General features: G+C 37.4%; 1 protein-coding gene across 1 annotated transcript in view; it reads left to right on the top strand.

The window, feature by feature from the left end:
• galnt9 (polypeptide N-acetylgalactosaminyltransferase 9) overlaps nt 1-19299 on the top strand; it is a 106078-nt gene that overhangs the window by 45451 nt on the left and 41328 nt on the right. The window contains exon 5 of the mRNA XM_030144054.1: nt 3390-3587. Within this exon, the coding sequence (XP_029999914.1) occupies nt 3390-3587 (198 nt within the window). The remainder of the gene's footprint in view (nt 1-3389; nt 3588-19299) is intronic.

Here is a 19299-nt window from a genome sequence, read left to right as displayed (position 1 = left end):
AAGAATCAAGGATATTTCTTCTTCCTTGTAAAAAGTAATGGCTTTAAATCTACTTCTGTAGCTCGGAATTTCTTAGATGAAGACCTTTTTTTTACTGAAAAAAGAAAAAAGCTTCCACTGTAGAAAAAAAAAAAAAAGCCAGAACTCTTAAGTATGAAAGAAAATGCATGATTTGGATAATGGTCTGTAGATGATTGAATGAGGAGTCTGCTCTGCTTTGGTGAATCTGCCATAGAAATACATGACAGAGAAGTTGTGTCATCCATCAAGGTTATTTGGAAAAGCACCAGAAACTGAAAATTCACAGCTTTCTGTCCAAATCAAAAGACTAAATATCTGCCTCAAAGAATTTGTATTTTTTCTTCTTGTCAGACCTCTTGAATTACAGTACGCTTAAGGGTAGTTATGGAAATGCTGACTGATGATGCCTAAAAACACTGCAGCTTTAATACATGAAGAACCAGCAGAAACATCTTTGAGGAGCGTTTGGCATTCTCATTACTCTGAACACCCCAGAGTCCACAGTTACACCAAAAGTAATATAGATGTTGATTCAATGATAATGCTAATTCAAATAAACATATATGATGATACTGCAGACCTGTACACAAGGACATTTTCTCTGTCTAGACCTCCTTAAATCATATTTGACCCATGGGCAAAAGGAAAAAGAAATAATCCACGTGTCACATGTCTTTACTCTACGATGAATTCTTCTTTATTGCTCATGATTTAAAATAAAAAATACCAAAACAGCAAAAATATGAAGAATCTAACTCGTCTAATGATACAGAGGATGTCTATATTGGCATAAATAACAGATAATATAACGGTGGACTCCAGGTTTTAGCTAAATCATAAATAGAGCTGCATTATTAACAAAGGTAAAAACACTGGTTAAACACTGGATCTTAAAAGCATCATCATCATCATCACTGTGTAAAAGTTTCTGCTAAGGTGACCTGTATGTGCTCTGAACCATAAGATGTTTGTTTGTTTTGTGAGTACAGCCACTGGTTCCCATGCGACGTTCTCTACAGTGAAATTAGATCAAACCTTACTTATCACAAAGTCTTTTTCCTGTGCCAGATGTTGCTCAGCATAAAGATGGGAAATAAAAACAGCAGTATCAAATAAGTAGTAATTGTATCATCACTGTGTATGAGAATAAAAAAAAAAATCAAAATGAGTAAACTAAGACAAATAAATTGAATATATAGAAATGAGCTTAAATCCCTGTAGATAAATCCACTCCTCTAGCTGTGGGAACATTTCCCTATGGGAACTTGAATACACCAAGATATTAAAAATATCCTGAATTATTATCCCTCCCCCAAATTTATCCCAAAAGAGTTTTCCCTAATTGGAAGAAAATGCAATAGATTTTGATATTTTATTCAATAAATGATTTTTCATATATAATTTTAACTGTTGTAATAATAGTTGTTGTATATGTATTATATTTTGTAGATTTACAGGGCATCTGTGGCTCAGGAGGTAGAGCTGGTCGTCCAATAACTGAAGGGTTGGCAGTTCGAATCCCACTCTGTCCTAGTCGTCTTGGGCAAGATGCTTCACCCTCCTTGCCTCCAGTGCTGCTACTCACACTGTTGTATGAATGTTTGGTGGTGGAGGGGCACTAATTGGCAGCCACGCCTCCGTCAGCCTGCCACTGTACGCGCTCTGAGTATGCGTTCATAGAAAAGTACTATATAAATGTAATCCATTATTATTATATTAGACAGTCGCCATGATTGTCCATGATAGAAACAACACTGATCATGCCCATTGTCTCCTGACATGCAAGGCTGATTCCTGTCCCTCCCCCTGGCAACTGCTTAGCAAGGTGAATTAAATCAGTCCCTCCTGATTTTAAAAAAGGGAATTTAAAGAAAACAGATATTGATGGGACTATTCCTCAACTGTAGGTACCAAATTGGCCAGTTAAAAACATCTCAATTTCTCAGAACCATGCAGATACACAGACAGACAGACAGACACTCTGAGACCTTCCAGTATTATTGTAAACTAGCAGAATCTCTGACTAACGTATGCTTCACGTTAAAGTAGTATTTTAAGCTGGAAGTGCTTCGGTGAAAAGAAAACTCCTTCCTGCAGAGTGTGTATGAGACTTTATGTCTGTCTAGGTTTTTTCCAGATTTCATATGTGCTGTTTAGCGTCTTCCATCTTTATTGGTTCTGCTGCCTGTCACTATCAGATCAACAGCCCATTTGTGCATGCACGACTGTAACTCTACTTGGACAAACTGCCCAAAATGCATTGCCCGGATGTGAAGCAATGTGAATTAAATCAGTGCCTCCTGACTTGAAAAAAGGAAATTTTAAAGAAAAAAGGCAATTAAATTCGTAATGGGACCATTCTTCAACTGTAGGTACCAAATTGACCCGTTAAAAACATCTAAATTTCTCAGAACCGTGCAGATACATACACAGACAGACAGATGCTCTGAGACTTTCCAGTATTGTGATATTATAGTAATAATTACCAATGGGTCATAGTATTGTTTGATGTCCATTTTTTAAACTATCCTTCATATATAAGAGGGATTCATGCCATTTAACAGGTCTGTAAAAAAGAGTGCCAAAGCAAAGAAGTCAACCACAGAGCAAAAGCCATGACATAAAGACTGCGACAAGCTTTTGAAGTAAGAGTTTTTTTCTGAAACTACCTTGTCGCCCTTCAAAGAGGGAAAAAAGGAATGGAGTGGATAGTTTTCTCAGGAACCGACTAAGCCTCTTTTTTCACTTGATGTGTTTTGCTTTATCAGGTTTTCCCTGTTATCAAGTCCCTCACCGGGATAAGTGTCACATTCTGATGTTTCGTTATCATGAGCAGCAGATATGAGATGTGATATATTATTGGTTGTCCTGCTGAAAATTCATTTTTGCAAGACCTCTACATCCTAAACAGTGGAGGGAAGCTGATCCAAGTGATCACTTTGATTCTTGAATAAGTGCTGATTCGACACACTGCTCTGCTCCGGCGCTGAAAAGCTGTGCAAATGTAGAGCTGGAGTGAAAGTTGAGATGACATCAGCAGTCATCCATAGCCTCTCCTGGCACCGCTGTGTTAAATCAGGATCTACAGTTAATAATAGCTTTTTGATATCAAGGTAAACAGTACGACCACGGTTTTTGACGCTTATTTGGGTCCTTTCCTTTCCTTTCACAGCCACATTTTTATAACATTGCGTTACCAATCTGGTCATTTTTAACAAGATGTCAGTCACTGTAATATTAATATTTAAAACTCTGATAGCGCTACATCAAAATAGGCCCTCTTGTCTGCTCTCTTTTAGCCTTTGAAGCTTTCACATAATTGATTCAGAAATACAGCTCCTAACTCTGTCCTCTTTTATGATCTTAAGGGCTGAACCCATTCTGACCCGGATGAAGGAGGATCACACCCGCATCATTCTGCCCGCCATAGACAACATCAAATACAACACGTTTGAGGTTCAGCAGTACGCCAACGCAGCCCATGGTTACAACTGGGGGCTGTGGTGTATGTACATCATCCCTCCGCAGGAGTGGCTGGACAAGGGCGATGAGACTGCCCCTATCAGGTGAGGGCCTCGGCTGACGCACTCTTCCATTATAGATGAGGATGTTTGATGAAAAATGGATAGCCCTGACTTATGATTTATTCATGTGTGGAACCATCAAACTAAGGTGCTCTGTAGTGCAACCTGCCTCCCAAACACACAAATAAAGACTTTCCGTACAAAGCTGGCTAATTACCATGATGAATAACTTCATTCAAATGCAGGATCAGGAGGCCACAGTGACACAGTGTCATTAGTGTAATTGTGTATTTAATATGAGCAGGGCACCACATTATACTGCTGCTGATTGGAGGGCAGCATTGACCTGGATCATGTGTCTGTTTAATCCTAGAATTGGTCATGCATGTCCTTCTGGATTTTACTATTCTGAGAAAGAGTAGGGTTGTAGTATTGTGTTGCATGCAAATTGTTGTATTCAAATCAGCATCACTTTCAATTACAGTATAGCTGAAGCCAACTACACAGTCCGTGTAATTAAAGCGGATTCCTTATCTGGGGGACATACGCTCATTGTTGTCACTTCTGTTTTCTAAAGTTCTCGTGACAGAAACCAGTACTTAAGATAGACTAGATGCAGATATTCTGATGCAATCAAAACATCAGTGCTTGCTCCTAAAAGCAGTTTGTACAGTAGGAGATAGTGTCACATTTCAGATTTGCCATTCACCGTCAACATTTCTAGTGTAATAAAAAAACTTAATAGTCATATTCAGGATGTATGATACACTATCAGAGCCTGAGTTGTGCAGGTTTTTTTTTTTTTCAGAAATGTTCTGTGCTGCCATAACATAAAACAAAAAATCTTTTCATCATCAGTCAACTGAGAATATTACCCTGATTTTGCTGCCCCGGTGGTGTGGCTGAGCCTGCGTGAACACAAAAGCACAAAAAGAGAATCAGTGGGAACATAATAACAAGAATTTGTTCAGAAACCGTAACACATACAGTGCTCTAGTCATCAGCATTCAATATGCTTTTCTAGGTGCAGGCTGGATGTGTGGATGGCAACTCATGAAAGGATGCAGATGGATATTAACAATTAAATATAACAAATGCAGTCCTGACTGTTGCCACCTTCTAAGTCCAGGGTTAACACATCATGTTGCCCCTGAGCGTTTATACATGAAGTACATAAATGTATAGGTCTCACTCAGGATATAAAAGGAAATGAAGTTAATTGTGCTAATGCATAAAATATCATGACTGAAGAGAGCACACAGGTTGAAAAACTTGACTGTTTTAACTTTACAGTATATATGGCTTGAAACGGAAAAGCTGTTTGTTTAAAAGTGGTGCTTATAGTGGAATAAAATATAAAGGGTCAAGTCAGAGTCAACATGAAGCAGCTCAGCCATTGGTTTTTACCTTTTCCATATTCATAGCACTGCTGGATTGCAAATGTTGCTTGGGGCTCGGTGCATTGCGACTGAAATTTTATTGCTGTAAAATCTGAAGTTCAGACCTGAATTTAAAATATCCAGGTGTGTGAAAGTTTCATTCCAGAATACCATCAAACTATTCTACAAAAATACAGCAATTTTAAATTGAAGTTTATGAAATAACTGCTGTTAATAGCTGAGGACAAGGTCAAAAACACATGCTTTGATCAGTTTTGTGTTTTCATGGACAGTTCATTATATATGAATATGTGTTTGTTCCCTCACTATAGATGATCTAAGGACATGTTCTGGTATCCTATCTGTTTTGCCCGCTTTGGATTTATTGTGAAAATAGGTGTGTCTGGCTCAGTAAAATGCATAATTATGTCTAGAAAATCATTTTGGACCTTGTTCAGTTGCTGAAGCAAAACAGTAATATCAAACATCTCTAAAACTGATCCCTTTTAGCGTAATAATGTCTGTAATACTAAGTCTGGAACGCTTTTGTGTTAATAGCAACATGATTTATTCAACTGGAGAGGAGTTCCATTAAAGCAACAAATACTTATGATCATAATAACAACAAACATTTGTAAATAAGACATGTTTAGGTGATCATTTGGGATGTTACAGTCACTTCTGTATGGAATGTATGATTTTTAAACCTTCTTAGTTTGCCTTAAAACTGAACATCTGACCCTCCTCGTAGATTCTAAAGCTTGATATATTTTATGTATAAATATAGTGTGTTTAACATATTCCAAGCAATAGAATCTAGAAGGTGGGAAAGAATGTTATTTTAGAAATTGATAAAATTGCATAAGAGTTTTGATATGATTTTTAGGAAATATTGCAGGTGCAAGGTGATGGCAAATAGGGGTAAGTTCAGCTGTAGCAGCATCTGGAGGTTTAGATAGTTGGAGAATATCTACATATGGCATCATAAGATGTGTCCTTCTTGGAATCAAAAGTTCTACTATTTTTGAGTAAGTCTGTGAAAGTGGGCCAGGTAGGGACAGATAGGACACAAACCCTTAAAATAAATAGTCTGTATTGAAAATCTGTAGTTTTGAAGTTGATTTCCAATGTCATAGAAAAAATTTGCAACCATTCAAGTCAAGTAAATGGGTTGATTTGCATCCTCACAAATGACAGTGAACTGCATCAAAGCTGGAAATATGACGCAGGCTGTTTCTGCCAGAGTGTCTTTTAATATCCAGTCATTTGCACACGCTTTGCATATTTTGACCAGGGGCAACAAAAACTGTTTTCCATAACCAGAGTTTCATTACCTTTCTTGGCTCAGTTTAGGTAAAAGTTTTTATTTGATAGTATGTCAATGTGATGCCAGTTTATTTGTTGAAAATATTAGATGCTGAAGTGCTATGAAAATCATGCATTATTAAGTATTAAGAGCTTGACACAAGATGGAAGAAAGATAAGAAAACAGTGTTTGCTGCTGCAAAGCTGGTTCGTGTTTTCTTATTGACACTCGCTGCAAATGGACAGATCACCTCAAGGGCCAGCTGAAGTGTGTCGGCTGTGCGGATTTCCATTGGAAATCGTTCCCCCACTTGTTTCCTTGAGGTTTCTGCCCATCAACAACTGAAGCCTATTCAGAACTCAGTCCCAAAGCCTTTTCGAGCTGTTTGAACACACTTTGCAATAAAAGGGAGCAAAAAGCTGCACAATGACACAAAACTGCCATGTTCTGTGAGTAGAAATGACTGAAACCGCATGGGAGATTTGACCAAAACAGTTTTTCTGTGGCAAGTACTTTGATCACAGACAGTACAAAACAAAAAGGAGATGGAGCTGTCGACAAAGGCGTTTTGATGTAGAGGCTGAATTTTGGTTTGTTTTTCTATGTATATCTGTATAAGTTTTTATACAGATACAAGTAATAAATTCATGTGAAATGATCATCTCATGTAACCTGAGAGACACAGAGTAAATTACTTGGAAGTAGTGAATGAATCCACAATATGGATAGACTTAAACCACAAAAATACTGACTGACTATTTTATAATTAAACAAGACTGACTATGCACAGACTATGTTAATGTAGAAGTGATATCTTAACACACAATGAATAAAAATGCATTTTTCAGTTGAAGTCAAGTGGGTTCATACCAGATATGACTTTATTCAGATTCAAGTGTTCCAGTTGAAGTATTAAGTATTTCAAAAGTAATCATTTCCTATACTTTTAGTGAAATAAACATTTAAGAGTTATTTTTTGTGGTTTTTTTTCTTCGCTTACTTAAGTACCAGGGTCATCACAGTCCATTACCACTCCAACAGAAAAGTGTTTCAAAAGCAAGGTCAGCTCTAACTGAAAGTGTTATCAGATGTTTACGCAGCAAACTGCAAGTAAATCATCTGGATGCCAAAGTTGAGGGTGTATGAGGACAGACTGGCCCAGCAGGCTGACCATCTGCGCATTAAAAATAACCAAACCTAAGGCCACTAAGTGAAATATTCTCTAGAAAATTTCACTATTAGTGGCTTGTAATACTGGTATTATTTTGTGGCCAAATGTTTGGACATTTTTTATTTTAGACATTCCCACATTAGTTTGAAAGCACATAAGCTTTTCAGTTCCCAGGGTAGTCTGAAAAATGTCTAGACCAGAGGTTTGTAACCATTAGCTCTTGAGCTGGATGTTGTAAAAAACATTAGCACTATTTAGAAATGAATAACAATTATTTTTCAACATTGTCTTAGGCTTAAAGACATTCCTACGTTGTACATTTGTAAAAAATAAATAAATAAAAAATGTGCAGCCTATAAACAACAAACATTTTTCAACATGATATGCATTACTTTAGGGCCAGGCAATTTTTTTGTTTTGTGTTTTTTCACTAAGCACTGGAGCACAAATACTCTGTTCATAGTTCTGTTTTCAACAAAATGTATACATCCCAGTGTCTCTCAACTGTTTTCATTATTATGCTTGTATAGTTTTATAAATGCACCAAAAATTGTTTGGAAATGCAAAGTTAAATTACCAAATAATCAGTCATTTATGGCTCCAGAGCGAATTGTTGTTTTTTTTTTTGTTTGTTTGTTTGTTTCCCTTTTTTCAGCCTTTACCGTGTAAGGTTGTTTACCCCAGTGTTTTTCTTTTTTTTTCTTTTTTTGGTTTTTATTTTCAGTCTTTACAGTGTAATGGTTGTTTACCCCTGTTTTTTCTCTCATTTTTTTTTTTTTGTTTTGTTTTTATTTTCCCCCTTTATAGTGTAACGGTTGTTTACCCCTGGTTTAGACAATGCTGTCGTTGCAGTTTGTTAGGTTTAGGCATAAAAAAAGTTTGGAGAAAGCATTATGGTTGGGGTAAAGGGTAAAGAGAATGGCTGAAATAAGAAAGTCAAAGTGAGGAAATGCAAAAATACATGCAGCGTGAAATGACACTCCAACCATGGTCTATGTGTATGTGTAAATCCACAAACTTTAGTGTGCGACCATAATGACCCATAACAACCTCCTACTAAGGTTTTGGCTTATGCAATAATGTCACTTGGCCATCGTTTCCATCGTCTAAGGACTGACATAGACTATGATAGGGTATGCTGCATGGTGAGTGATCTGGGCGTTGAATTCAGATTCTACTGTAAAGATTAATGTCTCTGACTTTTCTGTCTGCGTACATTTTGATCACTACATTTACAGTTCAAGGATATCTAAAACATCATGGATTTCTCTTTTATTTAGACCAATGTATTTATTTAAATGAATGCACTGTTCTGAACGTGCTGTGCCCTCAAAATATTCTGTGTGCATATTTCCAGCATTTGCAGTAACATCTGGCTCTAATTATTCATTTAATTGGCTTCAGTTAATTGGTTCTAGTAGGGGAATTACTTATTCATGCTTTAATATTAATGTTTCATCACCTTGTACTCCAGACAAATTAAGGAAGCACAAAACTTTCCTACAATTTGTTCAATTTTCTTTTCCCAATACACATTACTAATATCTGACCCAATTCAGTTCTGAATATTATCAAAGTAAACATGCTTCTTTAACCTTATTGCTCATCACAGCGATTTATTTTACCAGTCATTCATCTGACTTGTGCCAACAGCGCCTTGGCCTTAATACATAAGCACTGTTTACATTCAGAATAATCTTCCTCGAAACTTTGCTGGCAGCTTAATCTAAAGGGAACACGTAAACTGCACGAAGTTTGCACTGTACAGACAGGCAAGGTAGGTCACTTGTCAAGAGCAGAGAAGGATGAGGTGAGTGGGGCTGAGTGTGCGCTGTGTCTGTCTTTTTATCAGCACAGCGAGTACAAATAATGGCACTAGAAAGCCCCGCTGTCACCACTCCATAATTTAAACAAGACTGTATGAGGCTACGTCAGGCTGAAGGAGTACATAAGAGAGCCAGGAGAGCAAACCAAGGTAATGTTAAGATGAGTTAAGATCACAAGTATGACACATAGGTGGAAATCAGCTGAAGAACGCAAACTATTAGCATCATTCCATAACTTAATTGCGTTCACAAGCACATACCGCAGCCTGTGCCCGGTGGGTGTTACAGAACCGAAACAGTAGGTGGCGGTGTGGAGACTCAGATAGCAAAATCATTATGGCTTAAATCTAGTCCAAAACTGGCATGCCATTTGGCAAAGTTCTGGGCAGATGTATGGGCCCTAAATGGCCCAAAATAGGCAAGTCAAAATCAAACCAGAAGGAAGCCAAAGTTCACCCAAAACTAATTGCGGACTTCCAAAATATAGCCATAATTGTCCCAGAAAAGCCCCAAATCCCCATAATCCAGCCAAAAAGTAGCCAAAACATGTCATACCATCCCTATTCTTGATCCCGCTCTTTGCCCAGTCTTTTGGTTAACCAGACATATGCCATAACTCAGCCATATATTGCTGGTGCCTCCATATCTATTATGGATAACCTTAATCATACCACAGTTAAGCCTAAAGGTTTTCATAATGCCAAAAGAAAGCCAAAAATGCCAAATGTATACCATAATACTGCCAAAATATTTGCTATCTGGGGGGTGTCAAGAGATGATTTGAGTCTTCGGATGATGTGAGTCGCACATGCATAGAAGCATTTATCTCTATCAGCCATCTTTTACGACTCACTACCGCACCCTCGCTAGGACAAATCACTGCTGTATGAGTCAAATGTGTAAAAGTACAGAGATTTAACTTTACCTTTCAGGAGTATCTTTCTAGCTATCAGAAGTGATTTTGAGAGTCAATTTATATGCCTACTTCTGGTTTCTTTCACAGCTGAGACGTGCAAACAGGAACCCCCTGTCCATCCAGGTGGACAGGTCACACTGACACGCCAGTTGTAGGTGCAGGAATAGGTGGTCTGAGGTTCCGTCTGCAGCCGCTAGCACCACGCTGCTAACATTAGCCGAACAGCTTAAGAGCTAACCAGTAGCCTGAGGCTCGGTCTGCAGCCGCTAGCACCATGCTGCTAACGTTAGCCTGAGAACCTATCCAGTTGACAAATGCTTTGATCTAAATCTGGGGGAAACTGAGCAGTGAAGGGTAATCGCAGCTCCGTAGTGAGTCATTTGTCCTAGCAAGGTTGCCATAGCGAGTCGTGAAAGATGGCTGACAGAGATAAATGCTTCTACGCATGCACGACTCACATCATCCCGAGACTCAAATCATCCCTTGACAGAAAGAATTCTGTAGCTATACAACAAACGCGGAAGTGACAAATCCTTACGTCATCAGCCGAGCTACTGTTCTGTTCACGGGTAATACTTTTCCATCTGTTAGCCTGTTTGAGGCAAAGAGAAGAAGAGCGACCTTCGTTGTCCCTGATATATCACTGAGTGATGTGGTTGATAAGGCAAGCCCGTGCCACATGGACCCGAGGCTTTTTCAGGAGACAACAGGAGCGCAGTCTATGGTCTCATGGTGATTTGGCCATTTCCGTTGTCGGAGTAGTGATTAGGTCACTTCCGGTCTCGGGTACGGATTGCTTTCACACGGCAATGTTCTGTACTGGAATCCACGCAGTCCGTACCCAGGACTACCTTCTCAGCTGGACTTGGGTACGGTACTCGCACATGGAACACTTGCATTCACACTGATAAAATGAAGTGGACTTTAGAATCCAACATGCTCGGATACAGACTTGGATACCCAGTGTGAAAATGCCCTCTATGTTACTTGAATCTTTTCTTACACATAACTTTGGGACCAAAAAGTAGCCTGTTTGAGAGGATGCAGCCCAGAATAAGTGCAGTATTCTGCACTGCTATTCTCCTTCCTTCCATCATAGGATTGTATTCTTAATTTTTTATTATTTTTGCATATTCTTCAAGTTTTTAAAGTCCTCTTTGCCACACGAAACAACAAGACCCTCGGAACAGCCAATGCATTGGCAAAACAAGGCAAATATTGACAAAACTACTTGTCTTTTTATGTGGCATATTCTTTTGTAGGGATTTAGTTGGTTTAATAATTTAGGGCTCAGAAGTGAAGATAATTTATGTTGAGGAAATATAAGGTTTATCAGTGATGTAAATTCATATTACAGGGAATAAGTTAATTCATGTATTTAAGTTAATTTGTTAAAAATGTATTGGCAGTGTTTACCCAATTAACTATTTACATTTACAGAATTATTATTTACACATTTAAATATTCTCAGTTGTAGTATACAAGCAGCTAAGATAATCTGTCGAATCTGCCTTTCTAAATCACTTATATTTACCAATCAAAATACTGCTAGCTCCTGATTGGTCAGTTCAGTCAGGCGAGAGTGTGGTAGGAGGTGTGGTGGCTGTAGCTGCTGTGTAGTGTAAAGCAATGTTCAAGAAGAAATCCAACTCCATCCTGCTGTCTCATTTTATAAAGAGTGAACCATCAGCCACCAACGAACCCTCACCTTACAATAGCATGGCGCACCGTGGTCTAGATGTCTGGAGAGTCGGCTTGTGACCGATGGGTCGCGGGTTCAAATTCCTGGATCGGTGATATGCCCTTGAGCAAGGCACTTTGGTCCTCGGGCGCCCGATATGGCGTGCGCACTTCTCCTAGTATGCAGGTGTGGTGCATATATGCATGATCTAGTGATGGGTTAAAGGCAGAGGATAAATTTTGGTGTGGTGCATGTTTTTGTGTGTGAACTTACTGAGAAAATAAAGATTCTTATTCTTCTCATGTGCACGTTCCAATTTTTATTTTATTTTTTCACTTTTATGTATTTTTGCAAATACACTGTTGTTGCTTCTTAAAGAACTGGCCAAGTGACCCAGAGAACTTCTACCCCTATAACCTAATGATAGTGGAAGGTCTCAGTGTTAGCATACTACTAATGATGTGTGCAGATACTGACTAAACAGCAAAAAAACTGATCTCTTTTAACCTCAAGGGGAAACAACATATGATGAATGATGCTGGATTTATTTCAGTGATCAATCCAGTTTTTTTAATCAACCTTTAAGCTCCTAAAAATATTTTTGTGATGACTTTTTCTGTACATCTAACCTTGCCTAAGTGATTTATCACCATTTATTATGTTGTCCACTGCATGCTTCAATGAAAAGCAGTCATTTTCCTATTTGTAATTGAATGACCATGTATAAGAACAGAGAAAACTGAGGAAAGAGTGACCTTTTCAGCACAATATCCTATTAACTGAATGTAAAAACAAGCATGTGTAGCCACTATTTGTCAGACTACACTGGCCTCTGAATATCCAAACAAGATGCATTCAAGACGGAGCTGGGAAACTGCATTTTACCTGAATTATTTATATATGTTCATAGTTTTAATGGTTCAATAGTTATTTAGATCAGTGGATGCCTTTGTTCATTGGTGGCTGTTTGGATGACGGTTAAAACCATTATATTCACAGGTATTTTAGCTAAGATTTGACAGTATGGTAGCTACAGCCCAAAGTGTGCAATTCGGATGTTGTAACGCTGTAAAATTTTCATTTAATAGCGCCATATTGTCATTTAACACAGCCATTAAAGCTGTGATGGATTATGGTGATCATGAAAGTAAATGGCTAACATTCTTCAAATATTTTTTTAATTTTGACTTCAATCCTAAAGATCCAATCCAGTCCAATCCAACTTTATTTGTAAAGCACTTTAAAACAACCGCAGTGGCTCAAAGAACAGTGGTCCAAAGAACAGAAGAATAATTAAAACCAAAATAAAATAATAAAATACAGAATAGATTAAAAGACATAGAACTGTACAATAAATAAAACAGTGCTGTACAGACAAATAAATAAAACCCAAATAAAAGAATAAAATACAAGAATAGATTAAAAAAACATGAAAAGCCATACAATTAAAAAAAAATAAAAATAAGAACAATAAACCACTACCAAATAAAAACAATAGAATAAAAATAATACATTCAAACATTACAAATATACTTTAAATATCAGGCATCATTCAGTGTCATCTTTGACTGTAATGTAAAAGAATTTTTCTTGGAATGTAAGGATTTTGATAGATTTATGTACATCTATTAGAGATATGTTTAGTCACCGATCAGGGATTTTTACAATAGCTTCTTTTGGTGATGGTTTAGATGATGATTTATGTTGGGTTTAAACCTAAAAGCACCTTTTCTCTTTGGCTCACACACTGCAGTGCACTCTTTTAATACAGAGTCAATGAATCATAATGCAGCTGAAGCTTTATAGTCCTTCCTACTGCCGTGTCTCTCAAACTGAAGTGGTACATTTTCCTTTGCTTTCAATGCATGCGTGTGTGTGTGTGTGTGTGTGTGTGTGTGTGTGTGTGTGTGTGTGTGTGTGTGTGTGTGTGTGTGTGTGTGTAATAAAGTATGGTGAACCAGCCCCAGGCGTCATTTCATAAAGAGGAAAAAAAGCCACTCATTGGTCACTTTAGAGAACAGAATAACCCAGCCCAGGACTCTGTATGAATGCAATGCTCTGTATTGGGCTTTGTCCCATAGCACTTAAGAGCTGACAGATAATGGTACTGAAAAGCAGACCTGGGGGGACAGCCGCTAAAGTGGGAGTATTTCTTTTAGGAAGGTGGCAAGTAACAGTTTTCTTTTGTGGAAAACACTCTTTCTCTACCAGCTGAATTCAGGAGGTTTTAATAGTTCTTTTAAATCCAGTAACATTTATATTACAGCACATATTCACTGTTAACTAGATATTTATTAGCATATTTTATAATTCTACAGGGTGGGGAAGCAAAATTTACAATATTTTGAGGCAGGGATTGAAAGACAGTGTATGACCAATTACTTTATTGAAAGTCATGAGAATTTAAATCTTCAAATCATATTTTACTGCATTTCTAATGGTCTTGTTGTCTACCTCAAGTTCAATTGCCATTTTTCTCATGGATTTGGTTGGATCCTTTAGGATTTTGGATTTGAGAGCTTTAATAGAAGCTTTGGTACGTTTTTTTGTTGCTTCCTCCACTTCCAGACTTTCTCGTAATAGTTTTGCTCATAGTCATTCTCTTCTTTCCATTATAAACAGTCTTTATGGACACTCCAACTATTTTTGAAATCTCCTTTGGTGTGACGAGTGCATTCAGCAAATCACACACTCTTTGACGTTTGCTTTCCTGATTACTCATATGGGCAAAAGTTTCTGAAAAGGTATGGATAATAGTGTTAGGTATGATTATGACATCAATATATGTTTGGTTTCAAAACAATTGACGTAGTGCCTGCTGAGAAAAAACAACTAAATGTTCGTTGTAAATTTTGCTTCCCCACCCTGTATATTAGTCAGTATAGAGGGTATGCACATACGTCACTCCCCCCCCCGGGCCACACCCCTCTAAGTCAGACTGAGTGGCAAAAACCAACCTGTTCAACATGACGGAGTATAGCAGTAAACACAGCAAGACCGGGAAAATGTGAAATATGAAATTAAATTAAGGACAGTTGGACTGGACATGGATCCGTACGAGCTACCAAAGAACAAGTGGTCCATGAACATTAATGTGGACTGTCCACATGTTAATTACAACACTTTTCAAAATCGTCAAATATTCAGAATATTCAAATACAACATCAGAAAAATGAATGGTGGTGTCTGTGAATCATGTCTGTGAACCATGTAATCACAATCCTACATTTTAAACTCTGTAATTATCTATATTTCCCACACTTGCCCATCAACACATTACAACACTTTGCACCATGTGCTCAGGTAGTTTTGCCGATGAGGTCTGACGTTACATTTTGGTGCATTATGGGAAGTGAAGTTCTTCTCCTGCAAAGTTACTATCAAATCCTCCACACTTTAATCATATACTTCTAGAATAAGGACAAAAGTAAGCCTACTCACCAAATGCCTTTTTTTTTTTTTTTCTTTTTTAGGCGCTTTGCTAAAATTTCTGTCAGCGCCAATTGGTAATGACAATTTGTGTCATTCCCATCAACAATGCCTAATTGAAGACACTATGTCCTTTACTACAATCTGGTGGATACTCTGTGTTGTGTAATACAGAGTAATTCATGACTCATTAAATGCACCAGAAAACAGGAAATCGCATCTGGATTTTATTTTTCTTCTTCGGTGATTCGACCACCACATCTTCGCGTATTAGGGGCCTCACTTTACTTTCTCGCCTAGGGCCCCCAGATATCTTGAAACGGCCCTGTGTGGACAGAAATCGCATATCCTGACATCCAGGGTGTAGGGGATCAACGCTTTTTTTTTAACTGAAACAAATATACATGGTTTCATCATCACTGACAACCAGGGGCTAAAATTAGGGCCCGGAACCAGCTGATCCACAGTGCATTTACAGTAGACCATGTACTGACCCCAGTGAATATATGCATGATCTACTGGTACTGAGGAGATTTACGTCTAATTAATATCAAGCACTTTATACAACACAGACACTACTGCTTTGTATGAGCAGGGTACAACTTTATTCTTGTAAATTATGATATTTTTCTCACCTGTTTTTAAATTACGACATTATTCTTGTAATATTATGGCTTTATTATCGGAATATGATGACTTTAATCTCATAAACGAATGACATTTTTGTTAAATTATGAGTTTTTTTATAACTACGACTTTATTCTCATAACATTGTGATTATTTTTGTATTTGATTTTATTCTCATAAAATTATGGGTTTTATAGCGATATTTTACGACTTTAAACTCATAGTGATAAGCGTTTTTATTTTCTTACGTGGCCCTAATACACTGTTGTAGCTTTATGCTACAGTACCCCCGTATTTGAAAAACTAGGTTAGCCTCAGTTTAAGTTAGTTTACTAATCATGTAGGAGCACAAGATTCAGAATCACAAAATGAAGACAAAAACCATGAAAGATCTGATCGTGAAACCAAGAGCTTTACTAAGAAGTACTGTTCGCTAAAACAATACATAATTTAAGGTCTAATTTGACCCAAAAATACAGCATAAATTAATGTTACCTGACACAAAACGGGATCCACAGGTCTAGGTTTGGTTTCCTGGATTTGTGGATCCATCTACTTCTCTTTTCTTTGTCTTTCGGTGTCTGTAAAACGATAGCTCCGACTGCTTTTCAAACCTGTTCATACAATCAATCGCACAACAACTCTTCCCCATTTTTTATTAAATACTGTTCTTAAGTTTAGACGGTATTGAAGCCAATGGTACTACTCATCTCCCTCTTTCTGCCACTCAGTGGGCTTAACCGCTGTGACTTCCGCTAGCGGTGACGTCACGTGCATACCCTCCATAAAGCAATTATTATGCCTTCAGCATGACAGTGTAACAGTAGGGTCCTATTTATAAATAATGCAGTTCATGTGTTTAAAATTTCTGTGGAGAGGTGAAGTCCCGCCCCTTTCAGTTGTGCCCCATGGGACCTTATTGTAGGAAAAAAAACTGTATAACACTTAAGGGTAAGACACAAGTAATTTTACCATGATTTATACATTATTATGTGAGTTTCATGTACCAAATTAATTTTACAACTTAAGAAAGTCTGTAAAACTGTTGAAGTAACATACTTTGTGTAAAAACAGCAAATAGAAAAACTACACACCTGAAGTAGTGGAGGTGACATCATCATAACTTTCATGATCTGGTCAGAGCTGCTTCAACATGAACAGACTTGGAAATATTTTTGCTTATTTTGTACTTTTCACTTCCCTCTCAAAGAATGAAGTGAAATATGCTGAGGTAACGACTGTTTTGGTGTCAGCGATATGTATCACATATGATAAGAGATGCAGTCCACTGAGCTGTTTCACACTTTGTCATTTTCACAGCAAATTGACTTTCTTGACATAAAATCAGATTTGAAATCAACAAATATCACATCAGTACATGATGGAAAATTCTAATGGGATCAAAAAGTTACTTGTCTCCTGTCACTGACCGCCAGTCATTACCAGTTTTCCAAAATAAGATGCCTCTTTTTTATTAGGGAGTCATACTTTTAGTAACAGAAACTTAACTTAGAGCAATTTGTATACTTTTAACACTTGTAGTTGTATTTATTTTTATTTCCATACGGACTCAGCACTATTACATAAGAATGACTAACTGTTTTAGCACACTGTCAGGTCCATACAAGGCAGTTTAAAGGGGTCATATTTTGCTACACCCACTTTTATTAATCTTTGGTTCATTTATTTGTGTATTTGGACCCTAATAGTTCCAAAAGTTTGAATTTGAACCCTTCAGGTGCTGCAAAGCTATCTTTATATTCATTTTGGGAAAAATCAAGTGGATTTCTACAAACTGTTCTAATTCCCTCTTAATTTGTTACGTCTATAACTAGTTACGTCATGACATTTGCACATATAAGGTCAAGACTTCTGACGAACATTTCTCCGAGTATCGCAGCCATAATCCATAATCATTTGTCAGCAGCAGCGGTTGTAGTCCATACTGAAAATATGTCCAAACTTTGAGGTGATTACCTGAAATGTTAAGTTGTTGGTTGTATTAACGAACACAAGTGTCTGAATGGGCCGGAGCAGCAACCTGGATTGGGTGGGGTGTGAAGTGGCTCATTTGCATTTAAAGGGCCAGCGCTCAAAACAACCTTTCTGGTGTCATTACTCAGAAATAGGTTTGAAGATGGACCTGTGGAGTTGAATTAATGAAAAATTCAGACCCATGCATAGCATGTACAGTTTATGTCACTCCTTTAAGGTTGTATTTCATGTATGACAGTTTCTTGACCTACTATGAATAAGTTATTAAGGATTTATTCTAAGAAAAAGTGTCCTTACAGATCATACTAATCTGTATGTCAATAATCAGCTGGTTAATGGTGAATTTGTGTGCCTTTCTGTACAATTCCCTGAAGGTCTTCTGCTTAGATATGAGTTTTATAAATATATGATTTATATAAAAATGCACTGCACTCTTGTATTTTATACTGGCTTAGAAAGAGGAATAGGTTTATTTCTTATCTTCTGAAGCACCTCACATATTTCATTTCTTGTTTTTATTTCCTATGTGTGTAATGAGACACTTGATACTGATGAAAACTAACATTCAATAACTTGAATTGAAGTGTGTTTTCAGGTCCGAGTTATGAATTTATGACCCACAGCTTCACTCTGTCAATTTCATAGATTCTCCTTTTGGCAGCTGAATGCATTGTTTATAGCAGAAAAAAGCTTTAAAGCTACTCTGCACTACCTGTCTAACACACCGCTGCCGACAGACAAAGTTAGTAACTAGCTGGTGAACCTATTTTTCTCAGGAGTCAGCAAATCCCAAATCAGAGCTAAAGAACATAAACATTACGTCCGACATTCATGAGTGGACTGAAAAGACCTGTCTGCTGGATTTGCAAGAGGGTTTATCACAACTGCTACTTAATGTGATAATAATAATGTCAGTGTTGTGTGAACAGCTTGTTTTGCTTTCCCCAAGTGTACATAAAAATCAATTGTTGCCGCTGTAATGCTGTACAACATCTTGGCATCCCCAAAAGGCAACAAATTCCTTCTTATTGGATAAGAGACATTCCTGTCTGTCTTACAGCTGATCTCTTTAAGACTCTTCTCCATATGGTTGTTTTATTATTCTGCATTCAGCACTTTGGTCTCTCAGGTAGAAAGACGTAGTAACACTTGGATCAAACACTTCAGTCAGTGCTCCAACATAAGTTTTGTCATCATTTCCCTCTGTCTTTTCTTGACTGCTCATTACGTCCTTCCTTGTCTGAACTTATGCATATATTAATTGTACCATAGCATCATATCTGGATGATATTTTCATTGTTAATACATCTACATAAGTCTGTGGTTATAATAAGTACAGATTGTACATGATTTTGCAAACTTGTACTCATTATTTTTAAATATTTCATGATCGCTATTTCTTGTCTTGATTATAAAAATGCAAA

Source organism: Sphaeramia orbicularis, chromosome 9, assembly GCF_902148855.1.
Source record: "Sphaeramia orbicularis chromosome 9, fSphaOr1.1, whole genome shotgun sequence".
NCBI lineage: Eukaryota > Metazoa > Chordata > Actinopteri > Kurtiformes > Apogonidae > Sphaeramia > Sphaeramia orbicularis.
This window is presented reverse-complemented; position numbering and strand designations above follow the sequence as displayed.